Genomic DNA, 21094 nt, shown 5'->3' with positions numbered 1-21094 from the left:
TATCTGATGTAGCTGACAGAACAATATGGAATCTTCACAACAAGGGCATCTTCACTGTGAAGTCATGCTACTGGAATAAAAATGCTATCCATTCACAGTCCACAACATGGCCTTGGAAGCTTTTGTGGAAAACCAAGATCCCCCTAAAATCTCTTGTTTTGTATGGTTAGTGTGTAGGAAAGCTTTCCCAACTCACAAAGTACTACAGAGAAGAGGTAAACAGATTTGCTCAAGGTGTTTTATGTGTACATTGGATGCAGAAGTAAATAGTCATCTGTTTCTTCACTGCAAAACAGTTGCATATCTGTGGAACATGTTCTTCTGTTTGCTTAGAGTGCACTGGGTGATTCCAAAAACTACCAGAGGAATGCCTAATAGTTGGAAAGGGATTGGGAGAAGAGAATCAGAGGAGGACTGGAGGGAACTGGTGGGAAATGATACGTGCATGTGTTTGGTGGACCTTATGGAAGGAAAGAAATGCAAGAGGTTTTGAAGACAAATCCAACAACATGCAGAAGATCAAGATGAATTGTCTTAGTCTTCTTTATTTTTGGTGTAAACAGGATAGAGTGGAGGATATAAAACTTTTTGTTGATTTCATAGGGAAATTGTAAAGCCACTTAGTCTAGTTTTGTTTTTTGCTGGAATGGTGCCCTCTAGGTTGTAAGTGACTTTCCTCATTATCCTTGATGATGAGTACTTGGTGAATACACAATTACCTTTACTCACAATTTTTTTTTATCCATCACCAAGGCTAGTAGAAACATGTTCAACGCTGATCCCTGGTGCAAATCCATCTCGACTGGATAGTGCTCCGAGTTTCCTCCCATAGTTCTTACCTGAGTCTTGGCTCCATCATACATGTCTTTTCTCGCCCTAATGTAAGCCATCGGTATACCTTTAGACTCCAAACATCGCCATAGGACTTCTCGTGGGACTTTATCTTAGGCCTTTTCAAGGTCAATGAACACCATATGCAAGTCCTTTTTCCTTTATAATAGGAAATAAATTGGTCTTCCCTCAGTTGAATGGGTTATGGCTCATGATCCAGATTTCTTCTTAACTTTCATAGAGCTGCAACTAGTGTAATCATATCTGATATTGAAGGGCATAGACCAGTTTATACCAGAAAGGGGTAGGACCATATACCAAAAGGGCAGTGAAGCGTAAGGTGGTTGATGCTTTCTGATGTTGACTGACAGTCTGACACATGTAACACCTATTGGCCAGTTGGAATCTTCTACTCATAAGATTATCTTGAGTGAGGCATGCTCCTTTTAAGGCACATGGTCATATGCTTTTTCTATGTTCAGCTTGCACATGAAACCTGCTTCATCACCTCTAAGTCTGGAATCAGTACACTCACTGACAATCAATGCACCATCAATAATCTGTCTCCCTTGTTACTTCTTGTAGCTATGACAAGGCAATCATTTACCAGTGTTGAATAAATTGCTTTATCCCAATTTATTTACTGTACAATTTTTTTTTGCATTCTGATGAAAATCAGGTAAATTGGCCAAGTGCTTTTGCTATTCAGTTGTCATATACAGGGAAATGATGTCACTAAATTTTTTCTAGGCAAAAGGGTCTGGTGGACCCTTGTACTTGTATCAATTTGTATTGTGAACCCTTTTACTTATCCTTTTGTCATCTGAACTCTTAAACTCAATTAAAATGAGACTTTTAAATCCCTCCAGCTATGTGTGTAGCTCACTCTCCCTTGCATAAATGACATGTCATATCCATGTCATTTATTAATGACATGTCATAATTTTCTTCATAAATATTTTTTTAATTATTAATAAAAAATATTAAACAAAAGACAAAATCAATAAAAGTTTTATTTTACCAAATAAAATAAAGTTTTTGTTTCTCTCACCATTCCTCCACCTCCCCTAACCTTCAATCATTGTCAACACAATCTCCATATCCCCTGTTCTTTTCTTCTTCAATTTTTTTTCACACCAAAAAGAGACATCACTTTATTTGAAGAGATTAAACAGAAATAGAACAACTTTGCGAAAATAGACTGGGGCATTTTTGGGGTCTTCGTAGAAGAAAAAGAAAAGGAAAAGTATGCATAGTCAAAATAAATCTCAACGCATTGTCAGATCTGCAGAAAGATGATTGCGATCATGATAAATCAAGCAAGTTTCTGTGACTTGAAGGGAAACCAAGCAAGATATGGCAACCATTGTTAGATCCGCAGGAAGATGATTGTAAAATTCATCCATGAATCAATTTGCAGGAAAATTAAGAAAATAACTTCAGCACATTTCCCCTAAAAATGATTATATTCGAAAGGTAAAATCCTTAAGAGTCAAGACCCCTAAATTTGATATTGGAAGGCTGATGAGGTTTATGATGACACCTTTAAAATTTGCATCTAATTCTTTGCCTTCAAGAAAATGGTGGGGCTGGGGACGTTTTCTTTATCTTTTTATTATTTAATATTTTTTAAAGCAAATTCATTGCTTCCACTTGCTTTTACATGTGTGATATCACGCGCCATATCTTACTCAGCAAAACAAATGCCACATAAGCCTGGTCAACGGTCAAAGGGGTTTAAAATTTTCATTTTAATTAAGTTTAAGGGTTCAGATGACAAATAGTTAACTAGAATCGTTCACAATACAAATTGATACAAGTACAAGTGTCCACCAGACCATTTTTCCTTAACATTACAAACTTTAACTAATTTGGTTTTTTAATGTCAAATAAATTATATAATAAATCGTATTTCTCAATAAATTATATAGATGTGTTTGTATATAGTTAATCATTTAATTAAGATTTTATCTAAAATTATCTGTGATTTTTTAAAAATAAATCATCTTTGTGTATTTCGTATTTACATTTTTGGGGGAGATACGATATTTATAATATTTTTAGAAGTTTGTTTCTTTTTGTAATGATAGATTTATATGTGAGTCACTTTTATGACGGTAAAGATATTTGTTACCATATCACATCATTCCTTACCTAACCAAATTACATCATGATTAGGTGTAATGAATGAATATCTTAATATGTGTTGCAATTAAAAATGCTCTAAAATTATTTGATTTAATTTGTACTTTTCTATATTGTCCAACTTGTTTCTATTATCTCCTGTCCTCATAAAGTCCATAAGTATGAACTAATACTATCATCTTACTTATCAGATATGGTAACCTGAGGTACCTCGTTTTTCTTCTTCGTGAATATATTCATGACATCTCCCTCTTTCTTTCAGGAAATGAAACAAAGCTTGGCATGAGTAGGGGCATACCAGAACCAAAGCTTACAGCCATGGATGCCATGATTGACAAGTTGACGGGTGCAATATTTGTTTTTCAGATAGTTGTTGTTATTGTTCTGGGTATTGCGGGGAATGTCTGGAAAGATACAGAAGCACGCAAGGTTCGTGTCTTATCTGTATGCTAATGATATTATTAATATTATTTTCTTATTTTCTGAGTTAATGATCAAGCTATATATGTAGGGTGTTTTTGAACCTCTACTGGTTTAAAGTTATATATGCTCTAATTGAAAAACAAAATTATGTTGTGACCTTTTTATATTTTATCTTTTATGGGTAAAACCTTTTTAAATATCCATATTGTTGATTTGTTTGACCATCTAGTCTGAAGTTTTATGTTATTACAGAGTCACACTTTACCGTACTTGATTATATCTCAAGCATGCCCTCTCACATGCCAGCCTAATTCTTTTCTGTTGGGCACATTACGTGAAAATTCCTTTTGCTAATTGGTAACTGTGGGACTTGAATCCATGTCGGACTTGAATCCATGTCTCTGCTTGTGCTGATACCATATTAAAGTGTCTGACCATCTCATCTAAAAGCTTAAGCTATTACAGAGGCCATTGTTTGATTTACTGAATTGTGTGTTTCTACCCATGTAAATCATGGTGTGACCATTTAAGAAAGAAATAAAGACTTTTGGAACTTGTGGTCTAATGTGCCTTAGACATTTGTTGACTATAAGTCATCTCATTAAGAGTAAAATGAGAATTTTAAAGTTAAATTATGTTCTAATATCAACAGGTGACATTTTTTTTGGGATTGACTAAAAAGTGTGCCACATAAATTAGGAAAGAGGATAATTAAGTGATTAAAGTATGCGCTCTCTCTAACAACTTAGGCTTTTGAATGAGATAGTCACCCACTTCAACATTTTTGTATATCAAAAGAGATTGTATAATGCATTTTACTGCTTAGATTGTTTCCTCTCAAATTAGTTTTTCTGCTTTCTGTCTTGCTTTTCCTCCGTTGATTGTTGAGCACTCAAGTAGCAAGCTCTTGAGATCTATCAGATCCTTGTTTGGTGTGGATTTTCATCCGTCTGATTGCAGGTTTTTGTTCATCTTGTAGCTATGGTATGTCCAATATCCAAATGAAGGTCCATGGTACGAGTTACTGGTCATCCCTCTTCGGTTTGAGCTTCTTTGTTCCATCATGATTCCCATTTCAATAAAGGTAGGTTGTGAAGTATCCTTCCCACTATGGTTTGTTGCATTATGACATTTTCCTGTCATATTCTAGAGTAACTTTGTATTTTGTAGCAGTCATTTATCAAAGAAGATCTATTGATAGAACCTAAAACAGCGTATTCGGATTCCCCTTGGATGATCATATCAAGATATATTTTCATTTGAAATTCAGCCGTGATTCTTCTTGTATTACAGTGAATGAAAATGGCATAATGTTGATTCAGTACAGTGCAAAAGCTTATCTGCTGTACTTTATATTCAGATTGAAAACTAAATTTGTTCCTTCTAGTTGACTGGTGCACGTATTAAAGACCAAATTTGTTTGAATTGTTCAGTTTCACTGGTAGCCTGAATTATGAATTTTAGCAAATAGAATTCCAGGCTGATAGTGGTTATGAAAGTGGAGTGATAAGTTCAATTTTTCACTTTTTTTACTCCCTTAATTTATATTAGTATTACTGTATATAATGGTGCAATTGAGTGTCTCTTTTTCCAGTTTATCATTTTCTAGTCTGATTTTCTTGATGACTGTTCTTTGCTGGTTCATAGTGGTTCAACCTGTCCTGTGGTGCATCCAGCGGAGACGAAACTAATACATAGTCATGCTATATCTTACAACATTGTATATCCTATTTCAAGCTATATCCAATAATAGAGATAGCTGATAACTACTTTCTTGGTAATTCTGCATAACTGTTCCCTTCGATCCTTTGTTTGATGATCCTGATGTGCTTTCCTCTTGCTTAATACTGATATCCGCTGACTCTAATTCCCATGTTTAGCATCTTTTCACCATATTCTGTGTCTTGACCACCATAAACACTTTTTCTGTAGTTTCAATTCGACTAGTTTAATAATTTGCTTTGATGATCTGACCTTGGGCACATAGATTATGAATTATTTTCTTCCCTCTAAACTCACAGAATAGCCTTTGTACTTGAACCTATTTTTTTTCTTCTCGTGAGCTCTATTCCAAGTGAGAAGAGTTCCATGGATCACTTCCCGCATGAAAGATGAGTAATCTTTGTCAAACAGTTTCACCGATTGCAGGCAGGCTGAGAGGGAAGTCTAGCTAGTTTTGATTGGGCTCCTGACCTCTGACTCACCTATCCTGAGAGTACTTTAAATGTTATTTCAGCGTCTCTTTTTTTCTTTTACTTTTTCATTATGTCTTGAGACATATTTCATAGGACCCTAGGAAGTTAGATGTTTTGAGGAATCAGCAGTGTTACTCAAGTTAGCCTTAATATCCTTATCTGACTGAATTAGCTTTGAAGCCGGTCTAGTAAACTTAAGCACATTACCTCGTGGAGGTAAAAAAGTACTAGTTAATATCTTCCCATCTGCTTAACCCTTGGTGGGAAGAGTTATCTGATATCTATACTGGTGGGAGGAAGCAGGTAACCGATGGAGCACATCATTTTTTTCCCGATCTTTAATCTTGAGGAAAATCTCATATAAGTAGGTATATTTGTCAACTAAAATAATCCCTTATTGAACCAATAAACAAGCTGAGGTAACTGTTGAAAACACAAAAATGTTAGGCGATATGCAACTCTGCAAGGACAGGTATGATAATGCTTCAAAATAAATTACAAGGTTAATTTATGCACTAAGAAGTTTAACTTTGCACTAAGAAGTTCAACTTTTTCTTTGGATTAGAAAATCTATGGCTTTAACATGTGTTCGTTCTTTTTTGATAGGTATCGTTGGATCTTGTAAAAAGCTTATATGCCAAATTTATTGATTGGGACAATGAGATGGTTGATCCAGAAACTGGTACTCCATCCCATGCGACAAAGTAAGAAACATGTTCTTAGTTTTAAGTTTGTTTGCTAACATATTCAGTATTCATTTGTTTGTGTATCTTCTTTTTCTTTTCATGGCAGCACAGCAATTAGTGAGGATTTGGGGCAAGTGGAATATATATTGACTGATAAAACTGGGACACTTACTGAAAACAAGATGATCTTTAAAAGATGTTGTATTAGTGGAACCTTTTATGGCAATGAGAATGGAGATTGTTTAAAGGGTAAGGCCTTAGTTATACTTTTATTGAGTTCTCTATTTTTGACTTGTGCAATTCAACTTCCTTCGGCTTTAATAATTTACGTGCCAACAAAGATATAGGTACAGATACAGGGTCTTGATAACTTTGAGTACAACCTGATGCGAACTCAATTACTCCCTTTACTGAGCTTCATATACCAATAAATGCTTTCAGCTTTCTGATTTTGTTTTTGAGATCCTACTGTGGTGTTTGAAGGTGCCTATAAATGGGAAGAAGACTTGATTTTGGACTATTGTTCAAATGCATTATGAGCAGATACTAATACTGATTGAGATACAAGGTCCTTAGCTTAGGGCAATCATAAGAACTACAGATCTACTTTTATATTATTGCTCATCCACCTCTATTAAACTTTTTCCTTGGTTATCTTATGGAGATGCCTGAAGATAGGCTATATTTATCTTCTTCTGCTTTCATCATTCCTTTTTCTTTAAACTCGGATACAATTAATAAGGATTTTAAAGTAAAAGTAGTTACCAATGTTTCTGAAAGCTCCATTTTAATACAAAAAAAATATATTTCTGTTAGTATTGGACTTTTAGTTAAGCTTCAGAGTGACCCATGAGTTCTCTACTTGGTTTCTTTTGAAAAAAGTATGGGATGTGGCTGCTTGACTGCTTGACTGCTTTTCTCACAACTATGCTGCTTTCCTGATGCACAAAAGTTCAGGAAAAGGTTTTTCAAGCTTTTTCCTTCCCTTCTACACATGCTTGAAATGAGGGAGACTCCTCAAGTGGGTACTTTGCAGATTATCATTGCATGTGTTGCTAAAACAAACACACAGCACATTTGTTGAATTCTAAAATTTGGGATTTAATAGTTGCTTCCTTGTTTTTGAATGATGACTCAAATAATCTTTGTTACTAATTTGTGGAGCCTATGATTTATAAGTTAAAAGGTTTTGTCAGGCAGTCTCAATCTAACCTATCATATTCTCTGCCATTTGATTATCTACATCTTCTCCTCATATGATTAAGTTTCTTTCGTATCTAAAAGCATTCTCAACCTATATTTGAATGGTACTAGCATACACTTGCATTTTATATATCTGTATAACGTTTGTAATTCCATCTGGAAGTTTTTACTGCTCTCTCTCAAGTCATGTAAATCTGTTGATCAACACAACTTCAAATTTTTGATCCTGGGAAGGACTACAACATCTTTTGCATAAAGTGGCATCTCTTCTATAGCATCATCTTCAACTTAATCTGACCTTCCCTTATCTGATTTTCCTTTTTCTTTGGCTTGAGAACTAATGTGTTCTCCATACCCTTTTCCTTACCACTTATATATTTCCCTCTTGTAAAAAAGAAGCATAAGCAAACTTTGTCTTCCATGCAGATCCTGAACTGCTTCAAGCTGTTGCCTCTGGTTCTCCAGATGCTATTCGGTTTCTTATAGTCATGGCAATATGTAACACTGTAGTTCCTGTACAAAGGTATATGGTTTGTCTCTGAATTTCTTGATGAAGTCATCAAATTTTAAAAATCTAGGATGGCCGTTATTGGTGTCCGTTGTTTTTCTGTAGTAGTATTCTGTTTTTCTGGTGCCTTAAAGTTATTATTATTATTTTTATTTACTTTAATACCTTTTCCTTTTACTGCCTATAGCAAAGCTGGAGCGGTTTCATACAAGGCACAATCTCAAGATGAGGAAGCGCTTGTGCGTGCTGCTGCTCGGTTAAATATGGTCTTCCTTGAAAAGAAAGGGAATATTCTTGGTATGAGTTTGTGACTGAGGAAAGACAGTAATACTATTTACATACTAGATACAATTGTAATATTGTTTTCTCTTGGAACCTTTTCTTAAGTGCAGATATCAATTTTAATGCTTCACTGGTCCAGTATGAAGTATTGGATACCCTAGAGTTCACTTCTGAGAGAAAAAGGATGTCTGTGGTAGTCAGGGACTGTCAAAATGGAAATATCATACTTTTGTCAAAAGGAGCTGATGAGGCTATTCTGCCTCATGCACATGCTGGTGATGATTCCTTACCCAGTAATACCATATTCCATAATTTAGCATAAGAGAAGACTGGATCTCTGTGAAATTGATTTTCAATACCTGTTAAGTATTACTTGAACAACTTATCTGCAATTTCTTCTCATACGGCACTATAGAAGAACAAGAATTACTATGCCTTAACCTCGAACTAGCTGGAGTCGGCTATATGAATTACAACCACTTTTCTTTATTCGGACCAGTTCTATGTCAATATTTAATAGCTTGGGGTTCCTTGACAATCTCTGGCATAGAGTCTCTAAGTATCTATATTAAAAAGAATCTTGCCAAACATCAGATCTTGTGTTAGTTTATCAATCTAAGTCTTAATCCCAACTTATTGTATCACCTATATGGATCTTTTGCTTCCATTGTAGTCTATCGTTTGCTTGCTTAGTCTGCATGACTTTAGAGTTTAGAGAGATGGCAGGTCTTTTGACACATCTTTCTTCAATGTGATTCTAGGAGTGTTTTGAGAGAGATCTTGTACATTTGAGAAATAGCCTCTTTTCACTTATTGTTTTTTGTGGTGGGCTGGTGGCACCTACGATGTTCCTTTATGTACAGATGATTGGGTGGCATTTATAGGGAACTATGTCTTGTTGTAGGGGTTTTGTATTTTTGATATACTTCTGATATATGGGCCACCTTTTTGCTCTTTGTTAAATGAAATTTTTTACTTTAATAAAAAAATTCTCTCATAACGAATATTTAAAATATTTGTTTCTGTTTTAACTAATCCTAATTGTAAAATGTACCGTGATACTTGACTTCTATCATAATTTAACACTCAAAAGCACTTTGAAATGACTGGCTGAACACAATCTGCATATCAAATAATGAAAAGCACTTCTCAATTGAATTGGCCGAACACAAATTGCTCCCTCCAAAAGTACTTTTTTTGAAAAGCCATTTTGACAAAACTGCTTCTTCAGATAAGCATTTTTGGCAGCTCGACCAAACATGCTCGGTAGATCTCTCTGATAGGTAATGAAATAAGGTACGTGGTGATATAACCTGGAAAATTAAGTGCTGATTGACTGTCTAAGTCTGCTGAGGGTTAAAGACACTATCAGGAGGATGTATTAACCTTCATATTGAAGAAATCCCTTTTCTTCCGGAAACTGAGTTTGATATTGTAGACTTATCGATTATAGAAGGTTTCTGAGATTTACTATTTAAGCATGCTGTTGTATTTCCTTGTAATGGAACATTTGATGGTATTCCAATTGTTTAAGATGCACACTTTGCTGCCACTTTACAGTGAGTTGTGGAACTTTCGGCATCTTTCAGATTTGATGTAGACAGTGGAAGTTCTTGTTCACTTAGTTCCATTTATATAGGTCAAAAGTCCAAGTGAATCATGCTAGCTTCTTGGTTGCACTGAAGTTTTGTTTACATACTGTTCTAGCAAGTGGGTCTTTTTTGTAGGAATTTTAGGTTCATTAGGAGTACTGATGAGAAAATTTCAGGATAAAAGGTCGACCGCAGTTTGAGAGTTTTTGATAGCGTTACTCAAGATTTTGACGTACATGATGTTCCTCTTAGCAATACACAATTCAATTGGTGTAAGCTAGGACATTGTCCAGTTGCAAAGTTGCACATTCTTGTTCCTTCCTTCAGTTGAATGAGACATTTCCTTAATAGTTCAAGAGATCACCCACACATTTTCTCAGATCATTCTCGATGTTCTCCACTTTCCTCAAGTTTTGCCGGATCAAGTGGAGAACGACTCTTTTTAGATTTGAAGTATGTGGCTTTTTAACCAGGTTTATTCATCTTTTTGAGAAATGGTAGCAGATGGGTAAACATATGGTGGGGTCTACTCCTTTCAGTTTCAACATATGTGCTTTCCCAGTGTAACCTAGTATTCTTCTCTATCTTTTACTGTTAAATACATCTTTTTGCTTTCTAAATTGTTAGCTTTTGCTTTCAAAAGTTCTTCCACTTATTAATTTTCTTTTTTTGGCTGACAAGAAAAACGGAGACAATTAGTGTGTGCGTAAGTAAATAGCTTTAAAGAGGAGAGTGGGCGCTTGAGAAGGATAGTAAATGACAGAGAGTCTTTGACAAGTGATTGAGAGGAGATACTAGAGTGTTGCAGGATAGGTGCAAAGCAAGCTAGAAGAGTTAGGTGAATAGTTGTAAAAAAATATTCCACCTTCCCACAAATTGCATCAATGCGGAAATGAGGGCATCACCAGAAGGATAGCTGTCAGTCACCTTTTTACTTTTGGAATTTACTTAATTTTATTTTAATATTTTAAATTGGCACAGGGGAGAAGTAGTGCGCACAGATTTTAGTTTGTGCATAACAATAGATAGCTTGACACTCTGCACAATACTTTTCATAGGAGTATTCAACACAATTTTGTTCTTTCATTTTAGACCCTTTCTTAACTAAGTTCTGTTTATGCTTGACAATTGCTTGAACGTCTAAGATGTGACAAAATGGTGACATTTTTTTTATTTTTGACAAGGTAACTAACAGTCTATATAAATCATCAGCACAAAATGTTGGAAGCCAAAATGGAGTGCTTACCTCAGTGGATCCAAACCCAAAAAATAAACTACAACAAACCACCTTAGCCCTATATCATCTCATAAGGACCCTAGGATGTCTAAAGCATTGGAATATCTATATACTCTGATTTGCACCAATAACAGAACATTAAAATACAATTCATCGTAATCCTTTGTAAGTAACTAATATCTTCAAAACACCTAGAATTCCTCTCCTTTCAAATTGTCCACAAATTACTGCAGGGACAATTGTTTGTGTTAAATTAGGTCTTAGGCCTAATCACACCCCAAAAGCTAGCTCAAAGAGATGAGGATTGCCCAAGCCTTTTAAGGAGTCCACCCATCTCATTAACCACAAATGTGGGAGTTTTGACATTCTTCAACACCCCACCTCACGCCTGGTGCTTAGCATCTGATGCGTGGAGAATTTTTAATTTCGGGGGCCCAACATTGGGTGAGACGAGTCTTGATACCATGTTAAATTAGGTTTTAAGCCTAACTCACATCCCGAGCCATCTTTACACTAAGTTCATTGACTATACGAACATCAGACTCCTTTTTCTGTGCCTTGTCGTAAACCTCACGCACTTCAACATACCTTTCTCGGCCTTTTGGCTAAGACCAAGTGTAGTATCTGAGTAGTGGTCATGAAGAGATGAAAATGCCGTCACTCCCCATATACAACACCACTACCAGACAATTCTCGCCGCCGTTTTCCACCACCCGAATGCCCATGCCTGTTCCAATCCCAAGCCCATATTCATCTGTCAGTCATAATTGACGACCGGGAAGCGGCTCAGGAATGCGAGATTGAAACACTGCTCCTGGACAACCACCCTCTAGCGGCCGCGCACGTTGCTCTTAAGCAGCACCTTTCTGCCGTCCAGCAGGTGCTCTGTCTTCTCTCTTCCACAGCTGCAACCGTCAAGGCCGAAAGGGATGCTGAAGTACGTGAGATTACAACAAGGCACAGAAAAAGGAGTCTGATGTTTGTATAGTTGATGAACTTAGTGTAGAAATAGATCGGGTTAGGACCGATATTCATAACCTAATTGACGACCGCAAGGAGCTCAAAGAGAGGAGGATTGCCCAAGCCTTTTGAGGAGTTCACCCATCTCATTAACCACCAATATGAGACTTTTGACATTCTTCAACAGACTGGAATGCTTTTTATTGCTACTGCTCCATCTGGTTGGTTAGGAGAGTTAAAAACTATGGTTGCTATTGCATATTTTCAGTCTCAAGATTGAGGAAGAAGGTGCATTGTTTTTGTAAACTCTTTGGTAATGTCTTGCTGCATTATTCTGAGTATCTATGCTAAATCAATCTAATTTTGTTATGTTATTGCTAGTTTTATATTTACTCTTACTCAAAAATATGCAAGTTGTATAACTACTATGTTGTCCTGCCGCTCAACTGTGAATGCTTCTTATATATTGATGAGGAGCAAATATACCAGGACAGCAAACGCGGATCTTTGCTGAAGCTGCGGAACAATATGCTCAGCTTGGTCTGCGAACATTATGTTTGGCATGGCGTGATTTAGAAGAAGAAGAATATCATGAATGGTCATTATTGTTTAAAGAGGCTAATAGTTCATTGGTCGATAGAGAGGTTAGAAATATTTTCTATGGTTTATGCCTGCTACTATTGACTTTTTTCTTTCAGCAAAGCTTAGATCACCTGTGTTATGTATACCTTGTGCTCTGGCTCTCTGTTGGGTGTTACTGAAGTTTTCACTTGACTGATTGATCTTATACTTGTATTCTGCAGTGGAGGGTAGCTGAAGTCTGCCAAAGAATAGAGCATGGCTTAGAGATTATTGGAGTTGCGGCAATTGAAGATCGTCTACAGGTGAGACCGTCTTCTCTAAAAAAATTTAAAAAAATTCTTGGTAAGGCTTGCTTGCTGTTCTGACACAATTCTTGCATCTTCGTGAAGATGCTCCTTTTAGAATTCTAAATTATTGCCTCTTGGTCAATGGATTTCATAATCTTACTTTTCACTTGTATACACACACACACACACACACATATTTATCCAGGATGCTGTACCTGAAACAATTGAGACACTCAGGAAGGCAGGAATAAACTTTTGGATGCTGACTGGCGACAAACAGAATACGGCAATACAAATTGCACGGTCATGTAATTTTGTTTCTCCTGGTATGCCCTGTTGGTTTTTTTCTTTCTAATTTGTGCTTTCTTGTACAATGTATTGTCGACAAAAGATGTTTTCTTCTTAAAAATTTGTCAGGAGATGTCTTTATTTTCTGATTGACATGTTTGCAGAACCTAAAGGTCAGCTTCTGCTGATTAATGGGAGAACTGAAGATGAAGTAGGTCAAAGTCTGGAGAGAGTGCTTCTTACAATGAGAATAACAAATGCAGAACCTAAGGTATGTTGAATTAAATGCATGTCTATGTTGGCGAGTGTTCTATTTTGTTAACTGGTACTACAAATCCTTTCATTTCTATCAGAACCGATCAACTGCTTAGCTACGACAATAAGTGTTTGCTTGGCTGCCAGTTTTATAATCTCCTTCTCTAAAAGATAAACAGAGATGCCGAAATAATTGCATATTCCTAATTCCATCCATATTTGCATTTCAGTTGTTATTTTTTAATATCTGGAAAATATGAACTTGTTTTCTTGACCATTGTGCTTGCATTATGGTGCTTGATGTTGACATAGGATATAAACTTGCTTTGGGGTTTCTGTGTGTATCTTTTTAGTAGTGGATGAAGTAATATATGCATCTTTGATATCTGCTTTTGGGACAACATAATTTGTAAGTGAAGCTTAATGTTGTAAAATTGTCAGGCTGAGCTCTGAATTTAGATTACTTGAAAAGCATCATAATTTGTTAGTGATATCCTTAGAATTAATTGTGTCTGCCTTAATAAGGCTATGTTTTGAGTGGGTTTAAAATAACACGATCATGCACAGATAAGTTCACAAGGATTATACATCAACTCTCAATTTGAAGTGTAATGGCTACAGTTACGGGGAGATGGAAGTGTTTCCTGCCTTCTGTTTTTGTGACGGACCTTATTGCTTAATAAGGAGACTCTAAAATCATAGAAGTGCTTCGTCGCTTTGATTTTTTTTTTTGATAACCAAAAAGGAATTAAGAATTAACGTGGCAAGAGGGACCTGATCCCAAGACATAGCTGAACAAAGGTGCATGCTATTGTGTCTTTGGAAATATTTGGATGACTTATTTCAGTAAAGGCACATCTTATCCATGATGGTCAGGCGAAACACTAAAAATGGAAGCCCGGTGCACTAAGCACTCACTATACCTGGGGCCTGGAGATGGGCCTGACCACATTAGGTCTATTATATGAAGTCTTATTTCTACAGCTTGAACCTGTCACCTGTTCTAGTTTTTTATTTTTTCCGTCCGTTCATAGCATCCTTTCTGTATGCGTACTCTAAGGCACTATCTTGTAAATCTCAAAAATGTACTTTCAGAGAGGGAGGAAACAGAAGAACAAGAAAACTTACCTTCCCTCCAAGATCTCTGAAATAACACTAATGATGGAATGGGTGGTACTTTTTCTTTTAGATGTTCCTCTTTCATGATACATGCCTCTTAGTATTTATATCTGGCAGGATGTTGCTTTTGTTGTGGATGGTTGGGCTCTTGAGATTGTACTTAAGCATTATCGGAAGGCATTCACAGAACTTGCTATATTGTCAAGAACAGCTATATGTTGTCGTGTTACTCCATCCCAAAAGGCACAGGTATTATGTGTGCTATCAAAATAATTTTTCATATTTAATGCATTATTTAAGGAGAGAACAAAACCATTGTGTTACCTATATTGATAACAAGAAGTTCATCATGTCCGATCACAACTCTTATGTGGAACTTAAGCTTCTTGCAAATAAAGTTCAAGCAGTGAAAAGTTATTCATTAGAAAGTTTTACTTGTCGACATTTAATTTGTCATGTCACTATATTTTGGTAGTTTTCATATTCACTTCAGTTTTTTTAATTTCCTTTTCATAGTTAAAATTCTCCTTATCTCCTCATGTGGAAGTTGAAAGTGCAACTTATCTGACCAAAATGTTTTTACTACTTTAATCTGTTCAATAGGCACCTCAAATGCCTATTTTCTTCACAAAATGCCTTTGTCAAAGGAAGACAAATTTTGTATGCAACTTTAGTGGCTAATGAAGTGGTTGACTCAAGGAAGAAATAGGGTGAGCTAGGTATCCTGTGCAAGTTGGATCTTGAGAAGACTTATGACCAGTAAATTGGAAGATCTTGGATTTTATTTTTTTGAAGATGGCTTTGGGGAGAGATGAAGGAAGTGAGTTAGCTTTTGCATTTCTTTGGTGAGATTCTCGGTTTTGATGAATGGCAATGCCTATGGGTTCTTCAATAACTCGAGGGGTTTGAGGCAGGGTGATCCTTTATCCCCGATGCTCTTTATATTGGTAATGGAAGCTTTGAGCAGAATGATGGACAAAATTGTTTTAGCAGGATATATCAAGGGGTTCAAAGCTGTGGTCGGTGGTGTGGGTACCACGGTGGTTTCTCACCTCTTGTTTGCGGATGATACTTTGGTGTTCTGTGATGCAGATGAGATCCAACTGGACTTCCTTGGCAAGTTTTGACTTGTTCCGGGGATTAAAATTAATATTAGAATATGTGAGATTATGCCCTTTATTAAGTGGATAACATTGTCATGCTTGCCCAAGTTCTACAATCGGGGTAGGGGTTCTCTCTACTACCTACCTTGGTTTACCTCTGGCGCTTCCAACAAGGATTTTGGTTTCTCGAATCCGGTATTCAGAGGGTAGAGAAGAGGTTAGCAGGTTGGCATAAAAGATACTTATTCAAAGGAGGCAAGGAGATGCTCATTAAAAGCACGATATTGAGTATCCCTGCTTATTATATGTCCTTGTTCAAGGTATATGGCACTGTGATAGGTAAATGGGAAAGGTTGCACATAAATTTCCTTTGGGATGTGGCGAATAGGACAAAGAAATTTCGCTTAGTTTCAGGAGACCGTGACATCTCCTAAACAGTTTGTGTGTGGGGTGGGGTGGTGGGGATCAAGGACTTGAAGGTTTCTAACAAAGCACTTCTGAGTAAATGGTTGTGGAGATTTGGGATGGAGGGAGAATCTTTAAGGAAAGGGGTGGTTGCAGATAAATATGGTGTAATGGAAGGGAGATGAAGAACAAATATGATCACAATTGGGGTGTGGTGTGTGGAGGAATATATTGAATGGGTGAGATACTTTCTTTGATAACATTACATTTACGGTTGGGGATGTGAGTAGATTTAAATTTTGGGGGCAAAAGTGGTGTGGAGGATTGGTGCTTAAGGATGAATTTCCGGTCTTCTATAGTCTCTTGTCAGAGGGAGTTGACTGGTGTTCAAGTTAGGGGAACACAAAGGAATGAGACTTTTTGGATCTGAGGTTTAGGAGGAATTTCCTGGATTGGGAGGTGACCGAGTTTCAAAGTTGCTAGGTGTCCAAAAACAAGGCAATCCAATTGACAGATCTGATGCCTTGAGATGGGAGTTCAGGAATAACAGTAAGTTCTCAGTTAACTCTTTCTATGAGAAGCTCTTGGTTAGGACAGAGTTCAGCTTTCCTCATGACTTGATCTGGATTCCTAAGGTGCATAGGAAAGTATGCTTCTTCGCATGACTAGCTACTAAAGGGTGATTTGACGGTGGAGCATCTTAGGAAACGAAAGGTGATTGTCGGGTGTTTCCTTTGTAAGGAGACGGATGAGGATGTGGACCATATTCTACTACATTACAGATTAACCTTGAGGTTATGGGAGGATATCTTTAGATGGTTTACGTTTCTTGGGTAATGCCAGGATCCGTGAGAGAGTTGATGTTGAGATGGAAGAATGGAGCTAGGAGAAGAAATCACAAGGCTTGGAATGTCACTCCTCTTGCCTTAATGTGGGTCGTTTGGAAAGAGGGGTATAGAGAGCTTTTGAAGGGGTTGGAGATGAGCTTTGCTCATTTGAGTAGTCTTCAATCCCTTATTTTCTTCAAGGTGCATCCGTGTAGTTCCTGTTTGTATAGAGGATTGGGTGTCTTTTGGAGAGTACCATATTTTGTAGGTCTCTCCTTTTTGGTATTCCACTTGTATATGACCATGTTGGCCTTGTTATTATTAATAACATTGTACTAGAGAAAAGAATGATGTTGTAGCAGAATTTTTATCCCATAACATGTGTCCTCTAATGAGATAATATGGACAACTTTTTGGAGTGAGATCAAAGTGTTGGAAGCAGAATGGTTTGTTTGGAAAGAAAACTTGTTAGTAACTACTACGAAAATAGTAGGAGTTGGTGTATTTTTGTATTTCACGATGGCTTTCTGGACAGATTAGTTGTTCTTGTATAGTCGGGTCAATTTTTCCTAAGTTTGCAGTTCAAACGTTGAAAAAGAAGCTTGAAATCTCCTGAGCTAACATACATTAGTTTGAAACGAGGGAAGTCATTTTTTATATTAAGATGTTTTGTGCTGTGGTAACTTTGGGATATGATCTTTGCATAGTAGAATGCTCATCTTGTTGATGCCTATAGTTCGTAAAAGTATGATTATGGGTGTATAGATCTCAACCGCATTTTAATACTTTCAGCTGGTAGAACTCCTAAAATCGTGTGAATATCGGACACTGGCAATAGGGGATGGCGGAAATGACGTGAGGATGATCCAACAAGCTGATATTGGAGTTGGTATAAGTGGGAGAGAAGGACTGCAGGCAGCAAGAGCAGCTGATTACAGTATTGGAAGTGAGTTCTTGAATACTCTTCTTCTTTTCTTACGTTGTATTTTAGTTACAAACATTGTATTAGCTACTTCTTGGTTTACCTCACATCTGTCCTCTGTTTTAAAAGAATGTCAAGAAGATGGAATCGGTAGCAGCAATAGGTGGCAGTGTAGTTTAGTGCCATAAAACTCAACAAGGATCAGGGGTGATGACCAATTAATAATTATTTTATAAGCAGTGTCGGACCAAGGGGTTTGAGCAAGTGGGTTAGACACATAGCAAGAGTCTTGCCACAACAAGAGAGAGGTGAGAGGCCGTCTCTGAGCAGTAGATGTCACAGAATGCCTAGTTTGAGGCTGCTTTTTTTGTTTTTGGGTGAGGATGTTGAAAAAGCTAAAAAAGTGTTGTTTGATGAGCCTTCTTAGTATTAGATAGTTGGTTAGGTAAAGGCTGAACAAGCCAATGATGTTTAGTTCATCTTTTCGATGATCAACCACATTGAGACTGAGACAGGGCCTGAACTTACAAGGGAGAAAAATATGCATTCTCTTCCTTTTTATACATATATTAGTGAATAATAGCTTTTCACTAAAGATTCTTGGCATGTTCATCTTTTTCCTAAAGAGAAATCGATTACTATACTAGTGCATGCAAACTGAAATCTTAGAGAACCTTGGTCCTATTGGAACCGGTTTTAACATCCTTTGTTATCGGCATAAGCCTTGATTAATTAACCCAAAAACGAGACCAAGTGTTAGTTCAAAACCTTGGCTCTGAGCACATGAATTCTTTTTCAATTATGCAAAGTGTCAAAGTCAATCAAAGTGTTAAAATTATTTAGATATTTCAGGTTGCACCAAAAAGCTGAAGATTGAAAATAATTAAATCGTGAATATCTTCTGATTTTTCCTTCATATCCATTCTTCCTTTCCTACCAAATTGTTCATAATATGCTCAACGAAACAAAGTTACATGGTATGTGAGCTTCTTCTTCTTAATCTATCATCCAGATAGTAATAGCCTCCTCAAGCTGTTTGTCATGCCCCTTCCACTCCAGAAAGGTTAAAGCAGGCACCATATAAGTCAAGGTTCAAGGCAATGCAAAAACAATTGAGGCCTTTAATGACTTTTCAAACATGTAGAATCTACTGGTGGTGGGCTCCTTTGCTGTGGCTTTCCTGTGTAAGACACACTTCATGCATGACAAGGCAGAAAAGTTGGCTGCTTTTGTAATAAGTCCTGCTAGTTTCGATATCTATGATAAAGACTTAATACAAGGCAGCCAACTTTTTCTGTCTTCTTGTAAGTGTCTGATTGTGAGAAGAGCTCTTACATCCCTTAAGTTGCCGACTAGCTGATCTAATCTATTTAGCTCCAAGTCATCTAAGTTCATCTTGAATTTAAGGTCCCATTTTGTTGTCTATTCTTACTCAGAGATGGCAGCATCAGTGCATGCAGCAAGACAATGAAGAACAGGGAAAACATCTAACAGACAATTTGTACTTGGAAGGTACTTGCAATTTCTGAACAAGCACAAGTGGGATATTTTTCCGGCCAGATATAGGACATTTTTTCCCCATCTCCAAATTCAGTTTTACCAGAAAACAATCATTCCTAACTTACAGTTTTTGGCCTTAATGCCTTTTCAGGTGATGATGTTACTGCCTTAACAATAGGGTCACCCATAGCATATCTTTGCTTCAGTAACTCTTTTCCAAAAGTTATCTTACTCCCACCTCCATGGCCATGTTAAATAAATACATCCTGCAATGCAGTCTCAGTTTTCACAGCCCACCTTCCTTTCCGGATGTTGTCAGCGTAGACCACTTCACAAAAGAATGAGTTGGTTTATGCTAGCATTGTGAACAGGTTGTTTTTTCTCTAAGGGTGATGTTCAAAACAACTTTCCGCATCTCGATTATTCCCTACTTTGGATACATCTCAATGTACATCATTTCGCAGATGTCAAAAGAAAATATATTTTTATATTGAACAAAAAAATTCTAACCAAACTCCAATTAATTTTTTTTTTGAGAAAAGTAACTGTTAGTCTATATTTATCCATAGGTATACTACCTCACAAGTGTAGTTCCCCTTCAAAAGTGTTGTAATTACATAGGATCCTAATACTACCAAGTTACTACCAGTCTATAGTTGTGCTGATTACTTCTGAGCTATCTAAGGTTCATTTGTTTCCATTAAGATTAAGACGTCTGTATCTGAATAAACATAAACATCTGAATATTAAGATGTGCATTAAGATCTAGATGTCTAGATCTAAATGCACATTTGAATATTAAGATGTGGTCACTAGATCTGAACACCGAATGATTAAGATTGTTTGTTTTCAATATCTGAATGTGCATATGAAATTAAACATTATAAATTATTACAAAAAATTCATTTCAACAAAAAACATGTTACTTTTTAATAAAAAGTAATATTTTAAATATTTATATTTGATTTAAAAAAATTATATGATATGCAAATAAAAATTATATATCAATATAATAATTATGGTTGTGTGATTTCTTTTAAGAATTCAACATAAACATCTTTTTATAAGAAAATATATCATGAACAAAATATTTCACAGGCATAATATAATATCAAAAAGTTCAACAAGTATGATAAATACTAGTCGAAAAATAATAAAGAAGGCTTCACATCCTCAAAGCCTAACATATAGTCTAGCTAATCAGAAGAATTAAAGAATTCCTATTTTTTTCGGATGACCTTAATCCATTTCTCTAACTTGTGAACCTGTAGCATCATCATGCTTTTTTGTGATCGTCACTTTCACAAAATATACTAACAGTTGTACTGTATAATGGTTCCTCCCATCCAAGTCCATCTAATTTTTTCTTTGCATTCTCCAAAGAGGTTCTTCTCACACCAGCTGGTGCTGGGAAAACAAATATCATGTATGTTGGTAAGGCATCCAACACACTTTGATCATAGTTAGTCCCCCCCTCCCAAGATAAGTATTGGCTTTTCCAATTTGCTAATGTTTACCTCACACTTCTCTATCACACCACTCCAAATGCTCATTGACTTATTTTTTGCACTTTAAGGCATCCCCAAGTAGATGGTGGGTAGCTCCCCTACTTGTCCCCCAGTGTAATGGCCAGATCTTCAATTTGTACCACTTCATTAATGGGGTAGATATAGCTTTTTCCCCAATTTATATGAAGGCCTGAAACAACTTCAAACATTATGAATATGGTCCTCAAAATCAGAAA

At 36.4% G+C, this 21094-nt stretch overlaps 1 protein-coding gene across 3 annotated transcripts in view; it reads left to right on the top strand.

The window, feature by feature from the left end:
• The window catches only part of LOC102591136 (phospholipid-transporting ATPase 2), a 52594-nt gene that overhangs the window by 14705 nt on the left and 16795 nt on the right, over window positions 1-21094 (top strand). For all 3 annotated transcript variants that reach the window (XM_006351099.2, XM_015310370.1, XM_015310371.1), the window contains exons 7-19: window positions 3239-3405; window positions 4379-4483; window positions 6201-6298; window positions 6387-6529; window positions 7910-8006; window positions 8179-8288; window positions 8384-8548; window positions 12552-12706; window positions 12866-12946; window positions 13137-13257; window positions 13384-13490; window positions 14711-14842; window positions 17721-17874. In XM_006351099.2, coding sequence (XP_006351161.1) covers window positions 3239-3405; window positions 4379-4483; window positions 6201-6298; window positions 6387-6529; window positions 7910-8006; window positions 8179-8288; window positions 8384-8548; window positions 12552-12706; window positions 12866-12946; window positions 13137-13257; window positions 13384-13490; window positions 14711-14842; window positions 17721-17874 — 1635 coding nt within the window. The remainder of the gene's footprint in view (window positions 1-3238; window positions 3406-4378; window positions 4484-6200; window positions 6299-6386; window positions 6530-7909; window positions 8007-8178; window positions 8289-8383; window positions 8549-12551; window positions 12707-12865; window positions 12947-13136; window positions 13258-13383; window positions 13491-14710; window positions 14843-17720; window positions 17875-21094) is intronic.

The sequence above is a fragment of the Solanum tuberosum genome, unplaced genomic scaffold (assembly GCF_000226075.1).
Source record: "Solanum tuberosum cultivar DM 1-3 516 R44 unplaced genomic scaffold, SolTub_3.0 scf00133, whole genome shotgun sequence".
NCBI lineage: Eukaryota > Viridiplantae > Streptophyta > Magnoliopsida > Solanales > Solanaceae > Solanum > Solanum tuberosum.
This window is presented reverse-complemented; position numbering and strand designations above follow the sequence as displayed.